The 22501-nt window shown below is 36.7% G+C and overlaps 1 protein-coding gene across 14 annotated transcripts in view; it reads right to left on the bottom strand.

The window, feature by feature from the left end:
- The window catches only part of LOC122744641 (zinc finger protein 215-like), a 57124-nt gene that overhangs the window by 13532 nt on the left and 21091 nt on the right, over positions 1 to 22501 (bottom strand). For all 14 annotated transcript variants that reach the window (XR_006355089.1, XR_006355090.1, XR_006355088.1 and 11 more), the window contains one exon: positions 1783 to 1911. Coding sequence is in view for 11 of the 14 variants with exons in the window: in XM_043990217.1 (XP_043846152.1) it covers positions 1783 to 1911 (129 nt within the window). In the remaining 3 variants the exon portion in view is untranslated. The remainder of the gene's footprint in view (positions 1 to 1782; positions 1912 to 22501) is intronic.

The raw sequence follows: 22501 nt of genomic DNA, 5'->3' as shown, positions 1-22501 counted from the left end.
AGCACACCAAAACCTGCATTTCTTTTTTTCAAATAAACTGCTGTCTATATATCTCTCCCATCCAATATTTGTAAAGTTGATTTTAATCCTAAATATCTCTTTACCTTTATTTCCACATCTTATTAGATTCAACCCTATGTAGATTTGTTTTTATCTTGACTCTTTTATCCAGTCTGTTATCTATCCCACCTTTAGGATCTTCTGCAAATCAGTGGTCATGTCATCTAGATATTTATCCAAGCCATAACAAAAAAAAAACATTAAACAGCAATGGATTATAAATATATGTGTGTAACTATTGTTTGTATACATATATGTGTGTGTATATATGTGTACTTATATATGTATAAACATACATATATACACATACGTGTGTGTGTGTGTGTGTGCGTATACCTGGACACTCCATTAGAAGTCTCCAACCAAGTTAACACTGAGCTAATAATTGACAAATATTCTTTGGCTTTGGCTATACAACCTGAATCTATCTCATTATATTGTCTAGTCCACATTTCTACATTCCTTTCCAAAAGAATAAATGACATAATTTATTGAATTCTTTGCTAAAATCCAGGAAGAATGTATCTACAACATTTTACTGATCTACCATTTTAGTAACCCTATTAAAAGGAAATCATGTTAGTATGGCATGATCTATTTTCATGAAGCCATCTTTATTTGCTTCCTTGTGCTTATTGCTTCCTCTTATTTTCAACTAATTATTTCTTTTTTTAATCTAAAAATATTTTATTATTTTCCAGTTACATGTAAAGATAGTTTTCAACATTTGTTTTCATAAGATTTTAATTCCAAGTTTTTCTCCCTCCTTCCCTTCCCTCCCCCATCCCCAGAGAGAAAAGCAATATGATATAGGTTATACATGTACAAGCACATTAAACATTATTTCTGCATTAGTCATATTGTGAAAGAGGAATCAAAAAAGGGAAAAACCTCAAAAACAAAAAACAAAAGTAGAAACAGTATGTTCAATCTGTATACAGAATCTACAATTCTTTTTTTCTGGATGTGGTGAACATTTTCCATCATGAATTCTTTGGAATTGTGTTTGAGAGAAGAGCTAACTCTATCACTGTTGATCACTGCACAATGTTTCACTAATTATGATCATTCATGACTTAATGATCCATTCTAGACTTTTCTCAGGAATCAAAGTAAAACTCAAAGGAGTATAGTCTGCTAAAGAAAACTCTCATTTTTACCCTATCTTCCACCCCCAGCCATCTCTCTTGCAGGGTAGGTATGTCAGGTCCTTCAAGTAATCCTTGTAAGAATAGTTGTTTAGTTTCTCTCACTATCCTGATCACCATCCTCCGAATGTGTTCTTTTATTAATGTTCTTCCTAAAATGCAGAACTTACAACTGGACATATTTCAAGTATGATCTGATCAAATAAAAATATGATGGAACTGTAGCTTCCTTTATACTACAAAATATGCCTGGGGGTTATGGGAGAGTGAAAGGAGGGAACAAAAGAAGGAAGAAAGGAAGGAAGGAAGGAAAGGAAGGAAGGAAGGAAGGAAGGAAGGAAGGAAGGAAGGAAGGAAGGAAGGAAGGAAGGAAGGAAGGGAGGAAGGGAGGAAGGAAGGGAAGGAGGAAGGGAGGAAGGAAGGAAGGGAGGGAGGAGGGAGGAAGGAAGGAAGGAAAGAAGAAAGATAGGAAAGAAGTTATAAAAAATATTCAAAAATCAAGTTCCTGGACCCCCTTATTATACCTACCTTGCCCAACATCATTCCATGAATCATATAGGGAAATAACCCTTACCCAATGAAGCCAGGTACTATAGTTCTCCAGCATCACATCTCTATAAAGACCTTTCTGAGCAGAATCCAAATGTCCCCATTCCATCTTGGGTTGAAGCTCATAGGCATATTCCTTGAACATCAGCGATTCCTGAAATACCAAGTATTTTAAAAAATTGTTTACTTATTCTTACAAGCATGTATTATCTCTCCCTCTTACAATCAAAAGAAGGAAGGAAGGAAGGAGAGAGGGAGGGAAGGAGGAAGCCTCATCAAATCTGGATAGTTCAGCAAAATATATATTTTTTAATTGGCCATGTCTCAGAATATGTGTCTTATTCTGCATTTAAGGTGCCTTCCCTCTCTGACAAGAGGGCAGGCTATGTTTTATCTTTAGACTGTTGGGCTTAGATTCATGATTATCATTACATTAATCTAAGTTCTAAGGTCTTTCAAAGTTTCTCTATGATGTTTGCTACATTGAATATACAAATTATTCTCCTGGTTCTGGTTACCTTACTCTGCATCAGTTAATAGAGGGTCTTTTCAGTTATGTCTGAGGAGCTAATTATGACAAAATAATATTTCATAATATTTATGTAATAACTTGTTTATCTGTTCTTTAACAGGTAAGTGCCCTTTTACTTCCCAATTTTTTTACTACTCTGTAAAGAATTACTATAGTTTTGTACATATTTCTTTCAGAAATATTTTTGTTCCAGACTAGAACCACCATCTTGGAAACCCTGATATACCTTGGAGAGAGATGGCAACATTCAGTCAGTCAATAAACATTTATAATGTACCCACTATGTGCCAGGAACTGTGCTAAGAACTGGGATACAAATACCAACATCATAGCCATTTCTAGAAATTCAGCATCTATGACCTCTCTAACCCCACCCCACTAAAACTTGCCTTGTAATAAAGAAATCCAGCTAAGCAAAACCACAACATCTGAAAATGTAAAACAAATGGTTCCCTAAATAATCCCCCTCTTTCAAACCTGTATGCAGTGAGGAGGGGAAAGCATTTTTTATTATCTGTACTCTAGGACCCATTACTGGTGATTCATTTACTCAGACTTTAGAAGACTAGCTAGAATCTAATGAGAGTAAGAGTAAATCAGCAAGATTATAGGAACTGATAACATCATATTACTGAATTTTTCAAGTAAATAAAACCTTTGTTGCATTCCATATATGGCAGTATTTTAGACCAACAGGCTATATTGGGAAACAACATAACATATAAATTCTCTATCAAAGATTTGCTCTACCCCTTTGCAGCCTCAGCACAGTGGCTTCTAATAACTCAGAGTGGGAATGTAGGGTGAGGAGCAAAACCTAAGAAGGAAGCAGAAAGTGGGGAAATAAATAGGATTAAGAGAGTAGTCATTTTTTGGGGGGGAGGGTCTTTATGTTTTAAATAGTAACAACAATTAGACCAAGATAAAATAAAAATATTCAGAGCAGGATGTTCTGGCAGTAACAAAGAAACTGGAAACTGTAGGTATACACTGAGGAATGTTTGAAATAATAAATATGCCATATAAATATAATCTAAATTACTGTATAGTTAGAGATGATAAATATGAAAAATTTAGAGAACCATAGGAAGATTTTTTATGAACTAATGCAAAGCAAAAAAGGCAAAACCAAAAGAACAGTATATGAGAATGATTACAATAATGTTAAAAGAAAAGATCATTAAAAGGGACACCAAACTGAGTAACTGAAAACAGCAGTGGTTCTGGAGAACAGATAATAAATGATACCTCCCCCTCCTCACTGCATACAGGTCTGATGGAGGGGTATTATTAGGTATTAAGGGCTAAAATTCTAGCTAAAACTATCTAAAATATCTAATGAGTGGTCGCCAATAAATTATAAGCTTTAGCAAGGGTTAGGCCTTTAGAGCATTTATTAAGGAGATAAGAAAATTTGGTAAAGAGAGAAGAAAAGGCCTAGATTCCTATCTATTAAGGGAGAGCACATTTCTAGCTCCCTTCTCTACAGCATCCTCAGGAAAAGAGACCCAGTCAGAGCGCCAGGCTCCCCCCTTCTTCCTCCCACAAGCCAAACATCACTTCCTGAAGCCAAAGAAAAGACTCCTGGTCTTGCCCTCAAAGACCTTCACTTCATGGCGAGCTTTCTATAGTAAGTCTCCAGTAGGTGGCATCATTCCAATCATTACATAGGGAACCATGTTGTTTACATTGTCAGAAGTGCTAGTTTTGGCTTAATTGATTTTCTTGATGCAAGGGAAGTTTTAGTGGAGGATGAAGGAAAAGGTAGGTGCAGGATTTCCAGAACTGACCATGATGTGAAGATGAAAGACACCAAATAAAACATTTTATAAGGAAGTAAGGATAACCAGTAGTAAAAGATCTCTGGATTGGTAAATATATGCCAAGACTGACAATTAGAAAATGTAATGTTAGACTATTGTGGGACATATGAAAGAAGTATAAGATATGTCTGTATCCTTGTAAAGCATGCAATTTTGCTTAGTTGGAAAACATAGCCATAGCAAGATTTAGAAAACAATACAAGACAGAATATTGGCAAGTCCTAAATTATATGGTACAGTACATAGAATGCAGTTGTTGTTCATCCTTTATTTTTGAAGAGCACTAATGACATCAGTGTTACGTCTTGATTTTCATGTGAATGGAGTTAAGTGAGGCAGAGTTGTACCAAGTTGTCACCCTCACTCTCTCTTCCAGAGCCATTGCTATTCATTGGCAAGACAGAAGTCAAAATGAATGGCTATGGCCCAGGATGCAGTGGAGGGCCAAGCGCTAAACACTACATAGGTGGCTTGCTTCAAGCTACTTTCATGGCCATTGGAACAAATTGTTCTCATCCACTCATTCCAGAAAGGGAAAGTCCTTACATGTTGCACATGCCCCCAATTCATAGATGGTTTGATTCCTGTTGGCTACCTTCAATCTAGTATAGGCCCATCTGCCAAAATAGTTTTCCCAGTATGTGGCTGCTGTGCATACTATTACTTCTTGATCCATAGGCGAGAGTTAGGTGACAGATGGACACCAAAGGTGTATGATCAGCCCTGAAAAGGGCTCAGGGAACCCTCACTCCAGAGTTGCTGGTCCTCCCTGAACACCCGATTGTCTGGAGTATTTCATAGATAAAAGAGATCATGATAGGCTAGGATAGGAAGGGAAGACCAGCCAGAAGAATTACAAAAGCTGAGAGTAAGAATGTTTTCTAAATTATTACAGATATGTAGTTATATTAGCCACTGTTCTAACACTTCTGGAAGTAGTAATATCTACTTCAAAAGGGAATCCACAGGGCAGCTAGGTGGCGCAGTGGATAGAGCACTGGCCCTGGATTCAGGAGGACCTGAGTTCAAATCCAGCCTCAGTCACTTGACACTTAATAGCTGTGTGACCCTGGTAAGTCACTTAACCACAATTGCCTCACAAGGAAAAAAAAAAAAGGGAATCCACTTCATGTAAAAAGTTTTAATTTTCAAATATTCTTTCTTGAAGTGAGCTGAAATCTATTTCCTCATACCTTTCACCATTGAACACTAAACCATAAAAACATGCAGCCATGTAGTATGAAATTGATAAAATTTAGTCCAAGATTAAAAGTACTAAAAAGAACAGCTACTGTAATAGTACAATTGTTTTGATGAAAAAAAGTAATGCTCATATATGTATAGTATTTAATGGTTTACAAAACACTTTCCTCAAAAATAATCCTGAGTGTGTTACATATGATTTGCTAGGACAAAAGTCCACATCATATCTCTCTACATTTCACATTAAGTTCTGCAACTTAAATAAATAAATAACTTCTCAATAGTGATATCTTTGTGAAAACAGATAACCTAATTATGTGGAAATGAAATAAAATGGAGAAAACAGTTTCAAATAAAGGCCTTTAAGTGACAGAGATTCAGTAATTATTTTTTGTTTTTTTGGGGGGGGGTTGGGGGGGTTGTTTTGTTTTTAAACAAAGTTCGGCAGGCAAAGAGAAGGAAAAATGTAAACAAGATCAGAAAGATTGACAAAAACATGAATAAAGAAAAAAGAATAATCCTATCCCTGGCCAAGAGAAAGTAGGAAAGCTAACATGTGATGCTAAGAATATATATGTTGCCATTTTTGCAAAGGCATTTGTGTCCTCTGATTGTTTGCACTTAGGTATGTGAGGGTCTAATATAGGCATCTCCTAATAGAATGGACTGCTACACCATGGTGTCTCAGGGTTGAATCTATGCACATCTTTTTTATCTTGGAAGAGTCAGTGTCAATCCAAAGATGAACAGAAGCCTGAATGCCCTTCGAGATGCTCAAAAACTTCAAAGGCTGGGCAAGAGAGATGGATAAACAGAGGAGTCCCGTGTGCCTTTGTTTCTCCAAATCTGTGGTAACCTGCTTCCAAATAAAAAATGACTTTATGGAGAACATTCATTCCCCTGCTGACATTAGCCAAGCAGAAATGCATCTAATTGTAATTTCCTATGGCCTCTGAAGTGTTACAAAATAAATACTCATCTTCTAAAGGAGAACACTTCAATTATTTGATGACAAGAATTACTAACTTGTCTAGTAAGGGTGGATCGATTGAGTTATTCACTGTTAACTCACAATACTTGAATTAGCTGATAAAATATAATACCTTAGATGAAAACAATAAAATCATAAGCATTAGAATATGTGGGAAAAGTCCTTCGAACAGGAATGTCTTAACACAGGAAGGAGGGTTCTCAGAGAGATTGAAGAAACTGTCACGCCCAGGCGATCCTATAGTAAATTTTCAAGTTATTGGAGAAAGGAGCCATTAGAGAAACTGAGCAAGAGTAGCACTCTAGTAAAACTCGAAGGGAGTTGTACTACAATCTGGAGGGAAGAAGAAGCCCAAGGCTTCATCTTTTTCTGGGTCTCCTCCCCATTTTCTCCACCCACCTTTGGTCAGGTGAGGACTTTGTGAGTTCAGAGGTATGGAGGATGCTGGACTTCCATCTTCCATTGGAATCCTAGCAGTCTCCCTAGATAAGCTTCTTGGCAGGGTCTGGAATCAATATCTAAGGCCAGACTGGACACATGTCATGGCCCCACCAATGAGCTGAGTAAAAGAAAATACACCATGACTGAAGAGAACCTCTTGAGCATCCCACACATTAGGAGAAAAGGACTTGAGGAAACTAGAACTGTGAGCTACCCCTTTGTTATCTATGTTCTCTAAGTTTGATCCCATTTCCCCCTGGACTTTGTATGAACTTGTGGTACCATCACAGATGCTTTTATACTAACTTGTTTCTTGTTGTATCAAACTAGTAAATATTCCTAAAAATTATTCTCAACTGATAATCTTGGGGAGGGAAGCACAAGTTTAGGCTTGAGCCAAGATCTCCCTAGAACCCTGCAGGATGTAGCCTTGCTCTGAGACCCAATACTTGTCTGTAAAACCAGGAATTGTGATAAGGATCCTTAGAGTTTATATTGGCTACACTTTTTACCTGATAAAGATCTCCTAGTTCTTTCAAACATTCCCACTATGAAACTTTGGTATACCTTCATATTCCAGTTTTTCAAACATCCCTCTTAAAATGGGAAGCTCAGAACTGAATGCAAAAACTGTGTGTCTAATCAGTGTAGAGTGCTGGGGTTTGTCACTGCCCCCAAACTCTGCAGTGTTCTTTACTATACATTGATCAATGCAATTTATAACTGCATTTTGGCTGACCAACACATTGATGCCATCATACTGGGTTTAGAGATAAAGTAAAAGCTGGGATCAAATAGAATGAAATAGAAAAGCCCTCATTAAGCACTTACGTTGTTCTAAAATTGTACTAAGTGCTGGTGATACAAATTGAAAAGAAAAAGTTCATGCTCCCAAGGAACTCACAATCTAGTTAGAGAGATAACACAAATAGGAAGGTTTGGATGCAAGATAGATGTAAAGGCCCAGTGGTATTTATCAGGCAGCAGATGGGTACATGACAAAGCTCAGAAATCCTTAGGAAAATGAACTTGCTGTACAACACATCTCCCCCATCATACCCATCATGTACTTGTTCAGTTGAGGTTTAGAACATAAGTGCTACTGTGAATTTGTCTTCATTAAACTTCACTTTTTAAAGTTTTGATCAAACTTTAACCTTTTACCCTCTCCTCAGAACAAAAATAACAACTCCCCCCCCAAAAAAGTTATTATTTACTCTGCAACCCCTCCCAGGGGTCTAATTTCTTTTTTCCCCTCTTTTTTGTTCCTGACCTCTTCAAAGAAGTGGTTTATTTATCTCAATGAATTCACAAATCAAAACAACTCTGATGTTTCACTTCATCCTAAGTAAATTAGCAAAAATGACAAAAGATAGAATAGTCAACTTAAATGAACTGTAGAGAAGACAGACACATTAATACATTGTTGGTGAAAATATGAATTGGTCCAGCCTCTTCCAAAAAGCAACTTGGAATTATGCTAAAGTAACAACTTAAAAGTCTATACCTTAAGAGATCCTAATCATGTATACCCAAAAGAACTAAGAAACAATAAGGAACATTGTGAGAACCATGGCAGCTCCACCCTGAGAAAAAAGCATGAGGTGACCTTTCTGGGGTTTCAAAGGTCAGATTGGCATCAGGAAGTTATGTATACCACCTGTGGATCTTATCTATCAATGCTATCAGCCAATTAGCTTGGAGCTGTGTGTGAAGATGGCCTTGCTTCCTGTTTCACAGGGGCTTCTGGGAGAAGCCACTGGGAATCGTCCTTTTCAGGAACCGGCTGTTGGCAGCAGGACATTCTCGCTCTTCGATAGCTAGGTGAAGGCAGCTTTTGCTCTCTCTCTCTTTGCTAACCCCTAATATACTTTAATAAATGCTTAATGCCCAAAGACTGGTGCTAAAGCTTCTAATTTAAGGAGACCACACATTAGATTTTTAGACATCACAGTTAGAATTTTAGGCTTCCCACATATATACCAAAATATTCAATCAACACTATTTTGCATTTGCAAAGAATTGGAAACAAAGTAGGTGAGCAATACCTAAACAGCTGGTGGCACATGGAGGCCTATGTCCAATTAGTAATCATTAATTAAGCTTTTTAAAATAATACAATAAAATAAGAAGAATCTAGAAATCAATTTAAATAATAACTACAGCAACAGCAACCCCCCCCCCCAATTAAATTTCAATTCTGTAATATTATAATGACCAAGATGGTGCTAGAGAAGAGATAAAGATATACTACCTCCTTTCATTAAGAGCTGAGGAATGTGGGGGGGAGAATGCTATATATATTGTCAAACACATTCAGTGAGCTGGTTGCTGCTTTTCCCTCTTCATTATGATGTTTTGTTACAAAGGGAAACGCTCCATTGGGTAGGGGAAAGAAGAGAAGAGAAATTTTCAGAAAAAAAGCAGAATATAAAAAGGATAAATATATTTTTAAAAGAGAAACTTCCATAATATTCCGGAATTTGAAGAAATCAACACATTAGCACCCACACACAGTAGTTCCTGGAGGATCTTGCCATCTTAAGGGAATTATTTTTTCTTTTGCCCTCTGCATAAGTCATCCTGAATGATACTGATAAGCATGTCCCGACTATATTCACTTGATATTGAAAACTATATGGCCATTATCATTGTCATCTGGTTGTTCTCATCTGTCACAAATCATGACCTTAGTCTATGGTATGGGGAACATCTGGTTGAATAAGAGTTTTTAAGGCTACACTTTGTTATAAGAACATGTTGTTTTATTATCAACAAATGATAAAAATGGAATCAATTTCTCTGTATACCTTTCAGTCAACGATGTAAATGTGAAGGTGTAATGTGATATAATGTATTATTTTGACTGCTTACTCTTCTCATATTTTCACTAAGTAGACACAATTTATGAAAATATGATTTCTTATGAAGTTTTATAAAGAGAAGAAAGTAGGAATATAGGGTCAGAAGTTACTGAGTCCTCTTATTTACCTTTTTTCATGTTTATCCCAATCAATGGCTTTAGATTTTTTATGAGGTGATATTACACCTAACATTGCATTTTCAATCTCTGTGAGCTTTCTGTTGTTTTGTATGAAAAAAAATCTCTCTGAACTAATGCACCCCCAAATTTATATTTTCCTTCAGACTATAGCACAAAAAGAGAATTCTATGTGAAACTATGTATCTCCATGTCTTACTATTTGCTTCTTTAAAGTATATAGTATATTCTACCTGTTACCTTAAAAAGCATCTTACTTATCTGTGCTTCCTTCCAAACTTCCTTCTGTATATTTTTTTGAAATGTTATAAAGCACTCCCATCCATTTTGACACCAATACTGTTAACTTCCCCTCATCATCTCCCAATTTAAAAAATGAAAGAAGAAAAGCCCTTGTAACAAATAAGCATAATCAAGCAAAATTAATCTATACAGTGGCCCATGTCCAAATGTATGCCTTTTTACCCTATATCTACCACCTCTCTATCAGTATGTGGTCAATATGCTTGATCACAGATCCTCTGGAGACCCTGGCTAGTCACTGAACTTTAAGAGTTCTTATGTCTTTTAAAGCTGTTTTTCTTTACAAAATTGCGTGTATTTGTATAAATTGTTCTCCTGGTTGAGCTCACTTCATACTACCCTATATTCTATGAAATATTATTGTGTATTTCTTATAACACAATAATACTCTATTACATTCATATACCACAGTTTTGTGTTGTTGTTGTTGGTGTTGTTTTTTTTTTCCAGCCATTCACCAGTTATCTGAGGCAATAGAGGTGCCTGTTATATTTTCTTTTCATTTTCCTCTCCCTTTAATCTTTGCTTCAGGATCAGTATGTGTGGTTTGCTTGTGATTATTCCTTCCTAGCTTATTCTCCTGCTTAGCCTCCACTAATCTATCCCCACTTGTTTCCTTATGTGTTTGAAGTATTTCTATTGTGTGTTTGTTCATATGCATGTGTGATCAAATCTTTTGTCATTTCAAATGAGTAGTGAGGTTCATCTGTTGTCCATTCCTTCCACCTTCCTGCATGTCTGTATACTCTTCTAGTGAACCTAATTTGAGAAATAGCAAGTTTCATATTCTTCTTCCTCCTTTCTGCATGAGTATATTTCATTATACCAACTTTCCCCAACCCCTTTCTTTCACTTCTTTAATCTCTCAGAACAAAACTAATCTACTCCCAGGACCTCTGTTTTTCATATTTAACTCCCCAGATAACTTTGAAAGAATTAAGGTTCTTAAAGGGAGAACATTATGTTCCCCCATTGAATGTTAGCACTATTCCATCATAATGCTCATTCGCTCAAATAAACTGACCTTGTTTATCTTGGACGTTCTGGGACTATTGTGTTTATATCTCAAGTCCCTACTCAGTTCTGGTCCTTTCATCAGAAATGCTTAAAAGTCATCTTCCATAAAGATCCACCTTTTTCCTTCAACTTTGCAGAGTAAGTTTTTCTTGTTTGGTAAGACCTCTATCTTTTGCCTTTTGGATACTACATTCCAAGATCTGTTATTTATAGCAAATAGCTGGCATGTCCTGTGTGATATTTATGAATTCTTAGAACTTGAATGTCTTCTTTCTAAATGTTTACAGTATTATTTTTCCTTTGATGTGGGTGCTTTAGATTTTGACTATGACATTCCTGGGACTTTTAATTTTTAGGTTTCTTTCAGGAGCTAATTAGTAGATTCTATCTTTACTTTGTCTTCCGAATTTAAGAGATTTGGGTAGTTTTCTTAATGATGCTTTGATAGGTAGCATTGAGGCATTTATTTAAATCATAGTTTCAGAAGCCTAATGATTCTAAAATTATATTTCTTTTACCTGTTTTTAGGTCAGTTGCTATATATGTATATATGTGTGTGTGTGTGTGTGTGTGTGTGTGTGTGTGTGTGTGTATCATAGTCAGCATTTTCTTCTATTTTTCTGTTATAATTTTGTGTTAATTATTTATTGCTGCCTCATGGAATCATTTATTTGGGGGGGGTATTATAGTTTTCAGGGATTCTTTTACTTGGGTAAGGTTTACCATTTTCTCATCTAAACTAATTCTTCTAATTATTTATTTAATTTTCCTCCTCTTCCTTTGTTGCTTCTAGGCATTCCGTGGCAGTGCATTTTTTTCCTGTTGAGTCTACGTGCAGTTGCTATAGAAAAACTCTCTCCTTTTGAGAATCTCTAGATTTTCAGTGTTTTCTGATAGTGTATTCTTGAATTTACTCATGTCTCTAGTTTTACTCCCTGAATTAGAGCTTTGTGCCAGGGCCAGGCTCCATCCCTTGCAGTCTTTTTGGATAGGGTGGTCTTCCCTGTTCATTCTCATCTTGGGTTCCTTGGGTTCTTGCACTGATCTCTACCTCCCAGGATTAAGCCCACCTTCATTGTTGAGGTTCAGAACAGGAGAGAATGTTAATGACCTCATAGCCCTAAGGCTTCTGCTATACAAACCTAAAGCACTTGTTTGAATAAATTTGATTGGATCTGTTGTAAGTGCATTACAGATAACCTTCTAATCCTTTATTATAACTTGGCATTTATTTTTACCTAACTGAGTCACTGGTCTTCCTACATACAAGCCCTAAGTCCTCCCAGTCACCCAAGCTCACAACCTAAGTGTCACCCTAGACTCCTTACTCTCTCACACACACCACTCTTTATAATCAGTTGTCAAATCCTGTCATATCTACCTTTTTCTTTCCTATCTACCTTTGTCACACTTCTCACATTTGCCCCCTTTTCTCCTTTGAGATGGCCATCACACTAGTGCAGGCAGGCCCTCATCACCTCCTGCCTGGACTGTTACAAGAGCCTGCTAGTTGGTCTCTCTGCTTCAAGCCTCTCAAAATTTCAGTCCATCCTCCTCTCAGCTGTCAAATTGACTTTCCTTAACATGTTTTTAACCATGTAATTCACCTACTCAATAAACTTCCGTGGCTCCTTACTACTTCCAGAATCAAAGAAAAAATCCTTTTTGGCTTTTAATACTCTTTAAAACTTAGTCCCTTCCTATGTCTCCTGTAATCTTATACTTGACTCCCCTCTATGTACTCTGAGATACAGTAACACTGGCCTTCTTTCTGCTTCTCAAACAAGATACTCCATCTCCTGACAGAACATTTTCATTGGCTGATTACCATGCCTGGAGCTCTCTCTTTCCTCTCCTCTGCCTCCTGGATTCCTTCAAGTCTGAGCTAAAGTCCCACCTTCTACAAGATGGCTTTCCTAGTCCTTTTTAAGCTTAGTGCCTTTCCCCCTGAGATTATCTCCAAGTCATACTTTTGTTTGCACAAAATTATTTGCATGTTCTTTCCCCTAATAGACTGTAAGCTCTGAGCAGGGATCATTTTTTTTTGTGGCTTTATTTCTAGCTCCAGTACCTGCACAAAATAGGTGTTTAATATTTGCCGAGTGAAATTGTTCCTGCCCTAATTAACCAGTTGTTTCTTGTCAAGATAAATTAACTTCATTTTTAAATTTTTTTTAATGTTTACCATATGCTATGCTTTTAAACTCTATTTGAGAAAGTGTTTATGAGGGGCAGGTGACACAGTGGATAAAGCACAGGCCTTGGATTCAGGAGGACCTGAGTTCAAATCCAGCCTCAGACACTTGACACTAGCTGTGTGACCCTGGGCAAGTCACTTAACCCTCATTGTCCTACCAAAAAAAAAAAGAAAGAAAGTACTTATGATATCTAGGTTAGAGGTTTTTGTGAAATATGTGTTTCAGACCTTTTTTTATATTAATCCTGATCCATGTTTTCACACACTTTTCACTATCCTTTATCATACTCACCCTTGTACTGAAGTACTGCTAAAACACATATTGACCAACTTTAAAGGATCTTATTATTTTAAAATTTCTTATTGATGTTCTTTTGTTTCATCCCTATCAGTTCCCAATAATTTCGTCTCACTGAGACAATAGCCAAAAATTTTCCAACACTATAAAAGCTGCTTGATAACTGTTTTAATGGCATTAACTAGAAAGAACATTTCCATGCCATGAAGAAACATGGAACAAGTATTTTTGTGGAGAGATACTGTTGCACAGTAGATGTAGCCCTGAATTTGGAGCCAGAAACCTGGGTTTGAATCTTACCTTAGACACTTATTTACTGAATGATCATTAAACAAGTCACTTCATCTCTCAGAAATTGTTTCCCTCATTTTAAAGCTTGAAAGTACTATACAAATAAATTCTTATTATATGAATTCACACCATTTTCTTCCCACCTATTCCCTTCTTTAACATTAGTATGACCAAGGGGGCAGCTAGGTGGTGCAGTGGGTAGAGTACCGGCCCTGGATTCAGGAGGACCTGAGTTCAAATCCGGCCTCAGACACTTAACAATTACTAGCTGTGTGACCCTAGGCAAGTCACTTAACTCCAATTGCCTCACCACAAAAAACAAAAACAAAAACCAAAAAAACCCCAAAACATTAGTATGACCTGTAATTTCACTGGTTTAGATTCTCCCTACAGTGATGCAGAGAGGAATCAATCAGCTGACAGACATTTATTAATCACCTACTATATTCCAGGCAAGGGGAACACCAATACAAAAGTGACAAAGTCCCTGCCCTCAAGATTATACTACAGGGTTACATCCTTCCCCACTGCAACTCCTTTATGATGTAATAGATATCTTTTAGAGTGACTGCTGACCCAAAATTCATCAGAATTACAAAATGTCATCGATGGGTGGCAGATAGAGCTTCAATAACCAAGTCCTTCAACACATAAATCAAAAAGAAACTCCAATAAACCAACAAGTACACATTCATCCTTTGCTTGAAGACATGGAATGAGGATAAACCCACTCTTTTCTGAGACAGCTCATCCCATTTTTGCTAGGAAATTCTTTCTGAAGTCAAGCCTAAATTATTCTCTTTGAAACTTTTTCTCACTGCTCTGCCTTTTTGAGTGAAACAACAAGTTTAATCCTTCTTCAGATTGTTGAAAACAGCTATCATGTACTTCTTAGATCTTTTTTTTTTTAGGTGAAAGATTTCCAGTTCCTTCCATTTATCCCTGCATGGCGAAGACTCAAGGTATTTCACTATCCTGGTTGTCCTCTAGATGCCGTCCAGCTCAATAATACCCTTTCTAAAATGTATTGGCCAGAATATGTGGTCTAAATAGGGAAGAGTAAAAAGATAATATCATCTCCTTATTTCAGGAAGCTATGCCATTCAAAGTAGTCCACAATCCCATTAGGGGTGTTTTGGTTTTGGGGTTTTGTTTTCCTTTTTGTTTTATGTTTCATTGTTTGTTTTTTGAATGTCATATCACATGGCTGACTCATATTGAAGAGGCAGTCCACAAAAACACGAGAATTTTTTCAAACTGCTAACCATGGTTCCACCATATTGCATTTGTGATGATAATTCCTTGAACTTTACATTTATCACTGTTAAATATCATGTTGTTATATTAGGTTCTAGACTTCATCTTATTTAGATTTATATTTCAATAGTGTTAAGATCCAGTCCAATTTTCTAGTTCATCAAGACATTTTTACAGACTGATTCTATTATTCAATGATAGAATATCCCTCCTATCTCCATGTTATCTGCAAGTTGCACAAGGATGACTTCAATGCCTTTAGACACTGCAACATATGACCCTGGAGCTAGAAGATCAGGAAGGGATTAAACCACAATGTGATGGACCATTTATCACAACCAATACTCAGACATGTGGGTCTAACATAAAGGGGCTTATGTCTTTAGGAATCCCAAATTTGGTTTCCTTTCACAGTGAAATTATTTAATCAATAAGTCAACAAGCATTTATTAAATACCTTCTGTATTCAAGGCATTGTACATTGAGCATACAAATAAAGTCTCAGCCCTCAGAGTAGTACTCTAAATTTGAAGACCTATATGCATCCCTAGAGTGAAGGTAGGACTCACCAAAAGGAAAACAAACTTGGAATTCATAGGCAGAAAACTTTCTCCCAGCTGCTTTTTCTGCCTCTACTACTCAAAAAGATCTACTCTTTGAAGTTCAAGTCACCTGTTCTCTTTGAATTTTTCAACACTACTATCTTATGGTCTCCTCTCACCTACCTGACCATTTCTTCTAGGTCTTTGTGATCTTCCTCCTACGTTTAGGGCCACTAACAATGAAGTGTCCCACAGGCACTGTCTGTGCCTTCTTCTCTTTTCCCTATGTATTGTTTCATTCAGTGATCTCATCAGCTCCCGTGGATTCAACTATCATCCCTATGCTAATGATTCTTAAATCTACTTATCTATCTCTAACCTCTCCACTGCCCTCTACTCTTGCATCTCCAACTACCTATTGGACATCTTGAACTGTGACCCATAGACATCTTAAACTCAACATGTCCAAAACTGAACTTATTATCTTTTCCCAACCCTTCCCTCTTCCTAACTTCCCTATCACTGCTGGGATTATCACCATGCTCCTACTTACCCAGGTTCCCAAATTGGATTTTTTCCTTGACTCCTCAGTTTCCCCCACCCCACCATGTCCAATCCTTTGCCTAGGCCTATCAATTTTGCCTTCATAACATCTCTCACATATACATGCTTCTTTTTCTGATAGATGCCACAGCCTGGTACAACCACATCACCTAACAATTGGACTATTATAGTAGCCTACTGATTGGATGCATGCCACACAGTCTTCCTCAGTCCATCATCTCTATTCTGCCTTCAAAATTATCTTCCTAAAGTACAGATCTAACCATGTCAGCCCCAACCCCCATTCAATAAATTCCAGCATCTCCCTCTCATCTCCAGAATCAAATATAAAGTCCTGTGTAGGATTCAAAGCCCTTATTAACCTGCCTTCCCACCCACCCACTCACAATTTTATACCTTACATCCCCAGAACTGACTCCTCAATGAAGTGACATTCTTTGCTATTACTCTAAATGAGACATTTCATCCTTTGATTCTAAGCATTTTCACTGGCTGTGCCCCATGCCTAGAATGCTCTCCTTCCTCATTTCTACCTCCTGACTTCCCTGCCTTCCTTCAAATCCCAGCTAAAATCTCAGCTTCTATAAGAAGCCTTTCCAAGTCCTTAATTCTAATACCTTCCCTATGTTTATGTGCAATATATCCTATATATAGTTTATTTAAACATAGTTATTTGCATGTCACTATGAGTTCTTTGGAATAGTCAATAAAGAATATTCAATAAAAAATAGCATTGCCTGTGTTAAAATGTACATCCAAATGAAATGCACTACATACATATACAATATGAAGTTCAGGCCAGATTGTCTGAAGTCATCAAATATAATTGTTTAAAGTAACTGATCATGGACCTCAGTTTTCTTATGTGAAAAATGAGAAAGTTGAACTAAAGTCCCTTAAAACTACTGAGTATGGCAAAGAATGAAACTAATTAGGAAACCAATAAGTTGCTAAAGTCATTGAGGAAGGTAGAGGTTTGCCATAAAAGGTAACTGATTTGGAGGGTGATGTAAATAGGTGTCAATCAATAAACACTGGGGCAGCTAGATGGCACAGTGGATAGAGCACCGGCCCTGGATTCAGGAGGACCTGAGTTCAAATCCAGCCTCAGACACTTTACACACTTACTAGCTGTGTGACGCTGGGCACGTCACTTAACCCCAATTGCCTCACCAAAAAAACAAACAACAAAAATCAATAAACACTTATTAAATGTTTTCTATGTGAGGCATTATGCTAAACAGTGGGTATGCCTACCTTTATTCCATTTAGGTACTTAATTTCATTCTTGTTTTTATTATTTGTCCATATTTAAAAGAGACAAATTACTTCTTTCGGTAACTTATTTTTTTACATTTAATATTTAGATGCTTATATTTGGTGCATATGTTAAGTATGTAATTTATTCCTTTGTTTATAGTACCCTTTCAGGCCTTAATGCAAGTTCCAAGTTTATCTCTTAACTAAGATTATTTTTGCTATAGCTTTGTCCGAGACCATATTGCTGACTCATGTCTTCTTAACTTTAAGTAAGTCCCTTATTTTAATTTTGTGTAAAATCTTTAAGTATCAACATGTTTGTTGCAAACAATATTTTTAGAGTCATTCTATGATCTGTATTATGGATGAGTTTATTATATTCACAGAGATGACTGTTGACTGTGGTTTTCTTCAGCTTCTTCTCTTTTACTTTTCCCACTGTTCCCAAGTCAACTTTACAAGAAGGTACTAAGTAAGGAGTATGCTCAGCATCAGTATTCTAGGTTTGAAGCAATTTTTTCTGCTTCCTTGATCTCTTTACCCAGAGCCCATTTGGAGGTTCTTACCACTTCTTCTTTTTAAACCCTTCCTTTTGTGATCTACACTCCATGTTGCAGTTTTGCTTATGATTAATCCCTCCCTGATTCTATCCTCCCTCTTAGTCCCCCTCTTTTTCTCCCTATTCCCTTCCTGTTTTCCCATTCAGTGAAATACATTTTTCTATCCAACTCTGTATGTGTCTGTATTCTGATCTACTTTGACAAACTGAAAATTAAAGTGAGGTTCAAGTGTTGCTTGTTTCTCCACCCATTCTTACATGCTTGTATTGTCTTCTAATTGTACACCATGAATATGTGAAATAATTTCCCACTCATTTGCTTGTGCATCATTTCTGCCTCCCTTTCCCTCTTTTAAAAACACCAAAAACAGAACAAAAACTCACAAGCCCTATCTAATTTAACTTCCTCTATGACCCTTGAAGACATTGATTCTGAGGAATTCTTATCTTCTCCCCACTACTTGAATGTAAAACTTCATCTTGTTTCTGACTGTTCACTCATATTTACCATTTAGGTTTCTCTTGACTACTGTGTTTGTATTTCGAAGTTTCTCTTCACGCTGGAGTTTTCATCAAGAATGCTTGGAAGTTCTATTTCTTTAAAAGTTCCTATAGGATTATACTCAGCTTTCCTGGATAATTTTCTTCTTAGTTATAAGCTATTCTTTTGCCCTTTTTGACCACTGTATTTCAAGTTCTCCATTCTTTTATTGTGAGAGTTGCTAAATTTTGTGTAGTCTTGACTGTGACTCTTCATTATGTGAATTATGTCCTGGCTATTTGCCGTATTTTTTTTTCCTTTGAACTGGAAATTCAGGATATCAGCTTTGATGTTCTTGGTAGTTTTTGTTGTTATTGTTGTTTTCAGGTGGTGACCATAAGAATTTTACATAACCCTGACCTCTGGTTCTATGAGATCTGGAAACTTTTCTTTCTGGTTTCTTGAGATATGACATCCAGTCTTTAAGTTGTTGTTGTTGTTATTTCTCCTCCTCCTCCTCCTCCTCCTCTTCCCTCTTCATACTCCCTCCTCCTCCTCCTCTTCCTTCTCCTCCTCCTCCTCCTCCTCCTCCCTCTTCTCTCCTCCTCCTTTCTCTCCTCCTCCTTCTCTCCCTCCTCCTTCTCTTTTCCCTTCCCCTTTCCTTCTCCTCCTCCCTCCTTCTCTTTTCCCTTCCCCCTTCTCCTTCTCCTTCTCTTTCCCCTCCATGGCTTTGAATGGTCTGATTTCACTTATGAAATTATTTTTAACTTTTTTTTACCCTTGCTTTATGTCTACCAGGAATTCTAGTTGAACTTGTATTCACATTGCGTTATTCTTTGAGGCTTTACTATATATGTTTTGGAGTCATTGCTTTCACTGGGGTTGTGTCTTGTGTGTGTCTATCTCTAACATCTCTTTATGTTGGGATCTTTTTATATTATAATAATTACTTTTTCTCCCAGCCTTACTTACAAAACTAGAACTTCGTCTTAGAGCCAGAGAATGGAAATGACTAGGCTTTTCTGGGTTCTATTTTAATTGTTTTTTGTTTGGTTGTTTGTTTGTTTGATGGTTGGTCCTGTTGCTGCTTTCCATGGATATGGAGTACTTTGTTCTTTAAGAAACTCTTAGACTGCTCAGGCTAGAGAATTGCAAGCTTTCAGTATGCCCAAAATATTTTAATCTAGGGAAAAATCTGTTCACTGCCCTTCTGGTCTGAGTTCCACAAGCTATAATTCTAGTTTGGTATATGGGCTATAGAACTGTAACCTTGTCCCTGAATGGAATTCCAGTAGAGTGCTGTTGGCCCCCCAATCCTGTCAGCTAATTGGCAGGTTCTGCAGGTTAAGAGTGACAGGCTCCTCCTTGATTGAGCTCACATAGGGCATGTACGTGAGTCAGAGCCCCCTGGTGCAGGGTAAAAGCCACAGAGCTAATAGTTCCTTTTTTTTTTTTTTTTGGCAGGGAAATGAGGTTTAGGTGACTGCCCGGGGTCACACAGTAGTAAGTGTTAAATGTCTTGAGGCCAATTGAACTCAGATCTTCACGAAATCCAAAGCCAGTGCTTTATCCCTGTGCCACCTAGCTGCGCCTTACTAGTTCCCTTCTGTTCCTGTTTTTTGCCTAGTAACCTCATCCTTGGGCAATTACCACATATGTCCAGGTCAGGTCTTCTCCTAAATCCACAGCAGATCTTCCACTCAGCCCTCAGGCAGCTATTCCTACTACTTGACCAATATCAATCATCCCAGCGGGATCAGGGGTGCTCCTTATGCTAATACATAGCCATGACTATAATCAGATGCCACCTGGAAGGTTCTTGAAGTGCCTTCCTGCCTAGACCCCTATCCAGACTTCTGATGACCTTTTCTTATGCCATCGTGAGCTGAAAAAGAAAATGACCTTGTGATTTTTAACTTGAATTTCTCTATCAGGATTGAGTTGGGGATCTTCCTAAATATCAGCAGAGTAACTGTGGAGAGAGTTGAACTGTATTGCTTCCTTTACTTGACCATATTGCCTGGTCACCTCTCCTATTTTCCCAGTCAATTAATCCCTTTTTTTTTTTCACATGCTTCCCTACACATAATGAATTCCTTAGACAAATATTTCAACAATATACTTATTAAAGACCTAGCAACAAATGTGCATTTTGATCTAGTGTTCAAGAAATCCAGAACATGAACTACTGAGAGACTTTTTAATGTAAAAGAACTATGAGGAAAATTGCATATCAGTGTAGGAAAAAAAATAAGTTTAGTTCAATAGCTTAAGCCAGAAACACAATAAATTCAAATGGATAAAATATCTAAATGTAATGCTGGGGGAAGTGGAGGTTGAGAGAGAGAGAGAAAAAATGAATGTCATATATTTCAAAATTATGGATATGGGAAAAATCATAACAAAACCCAAGATAGTAAAGCTCATAAAAGCAAACTAAATCATTGTGATTATATAAAATTTAAAAAGCATCTGAAGAAAAAATTTTAAAGTACAATTAGAATTAGAAGAAAAGACAAAAACTGCTGGGAAAACTGGAAAACAGTATAGCAGAAAGTAAATATAGACCAACATCTCAAACCTTATACTAATATAAGGTCAAAATAGGTACATGACTTACACATAAAGAGTGATACCATAAGCAAATTAAGAGAGCATGGAATAGTTTATCTATCAGATTTATGGACAGGGGAAAATTTAGGACCAAGAAGATATAGAGAGCAATACAAAATGTAAAGTAGATAATTTTGATTATATAAAATTAAAAAGGTTTTACATAAATAAAACCAATGCAACCAAAATTATAAAGAAAGCAAAAATCTGGGAAAGAATTTTTGCAACAAGTATCTTTGATGAAGAGCTAATTTCTCAAATATATAGTCAAATTTATAAAAATAAAAGTAATTCCCCAACTGATAGGTGGTCAAAGGATATGAACAGGCAGTTTTCAGATGAAGAAATCAAGCTATTTATAGTCCTATGAAAAAATGCTCTAAATCACTATTGATCAGAGAAAAGCAAATTAAAACAATTCTGGGGTACCACCTCATACCTATAAGAGTGGCTAATATAAGAAAAAACAAAAATGTTGAATGTTGGAGGGTATGTGGAAAAACTGGGACACAAATCCACTGTTGGTGGAGTTATGAATTGATCCAACTATTCTGAGAACAACTCAAAATTAAGACCAAAGGGCTATAAAACTGCATACCCTTTCATCCAGCAATACCACTCCTAGATTTATATCCCAAAGACATCCCCCAAAAGAGAAAAAGAACTATTTGTACAAAAAAATTTATAGCAGCTTTTTTTGTGGTGGCTAAGAATTAGAAATCAAGGGTAACTAGGTGGTGCAGCTGATAAAGCACCAGTCCTGGATTCAAGAGGACCTGAGTTCAAATCTGGCCTCAAACACTTGACACTTATTAGCTGTGTGACACTGGGCAAGATAGTTAACCCCCTCAATGCCCCGCAGAAAAAGAAAGAAGGAAAGAAAGAAAGAAAGAAAGAAAGAAAGAAAGAAAGAAAGAAAGAAAGAAAGAAAGAAAGAAAGAAAGAAAGAAAGAAAGAAAGAGAAAGAGAAGAGAAAAAAATTAGAAATCAAAAGAATGCCCATCAATTGGGGAATGGCTGAACAAACTGTGGTATATGATTGTAATGGAATATTGTGGTATAAGAAATGACAAGCAAGATGATTTCAGAAAGGACTGGAAAGATTTATATGAACCCTTGTATACTGAAGTGAGCAGAATCAGGAGAAGGCAATATTGACAATAATATTGTTTGATGAAAAACTGAATGACTTAACTATTCTCAATAATACAATGATCCATGACAATCCCAAAGGACTAATGAAAAAGCATACTATCCACCTCCAAAGAAAGAATTGATATTGACTGAACACAGACTGTAGCATGGTATTTTTCACTTTCGTTCTTTCTTTTTTTTCTTTTATTTGCATTTTTTACACAAAATGACTAATAT

Source organism: Dromiciops gliroides, chromosome 2, assembly GCF_019393635.1.
Source record: "Dromiciops gliroides isolate mDroGli1 chromosome 2, mDroGli1.pri, whole genome shotgun sequence".
In the NCBI taxonomy this organism is placed as follows: domain Eukaryota; kingdom Metazoa; phylum Chordata; class Mammalia; order Microbiotheria; family Microbiotheriidae; genus Dromiciops; species Dromiciops gliroides.
This window is presented reverse-complemented; position numbering and strand designations above follow the sequence as displayed.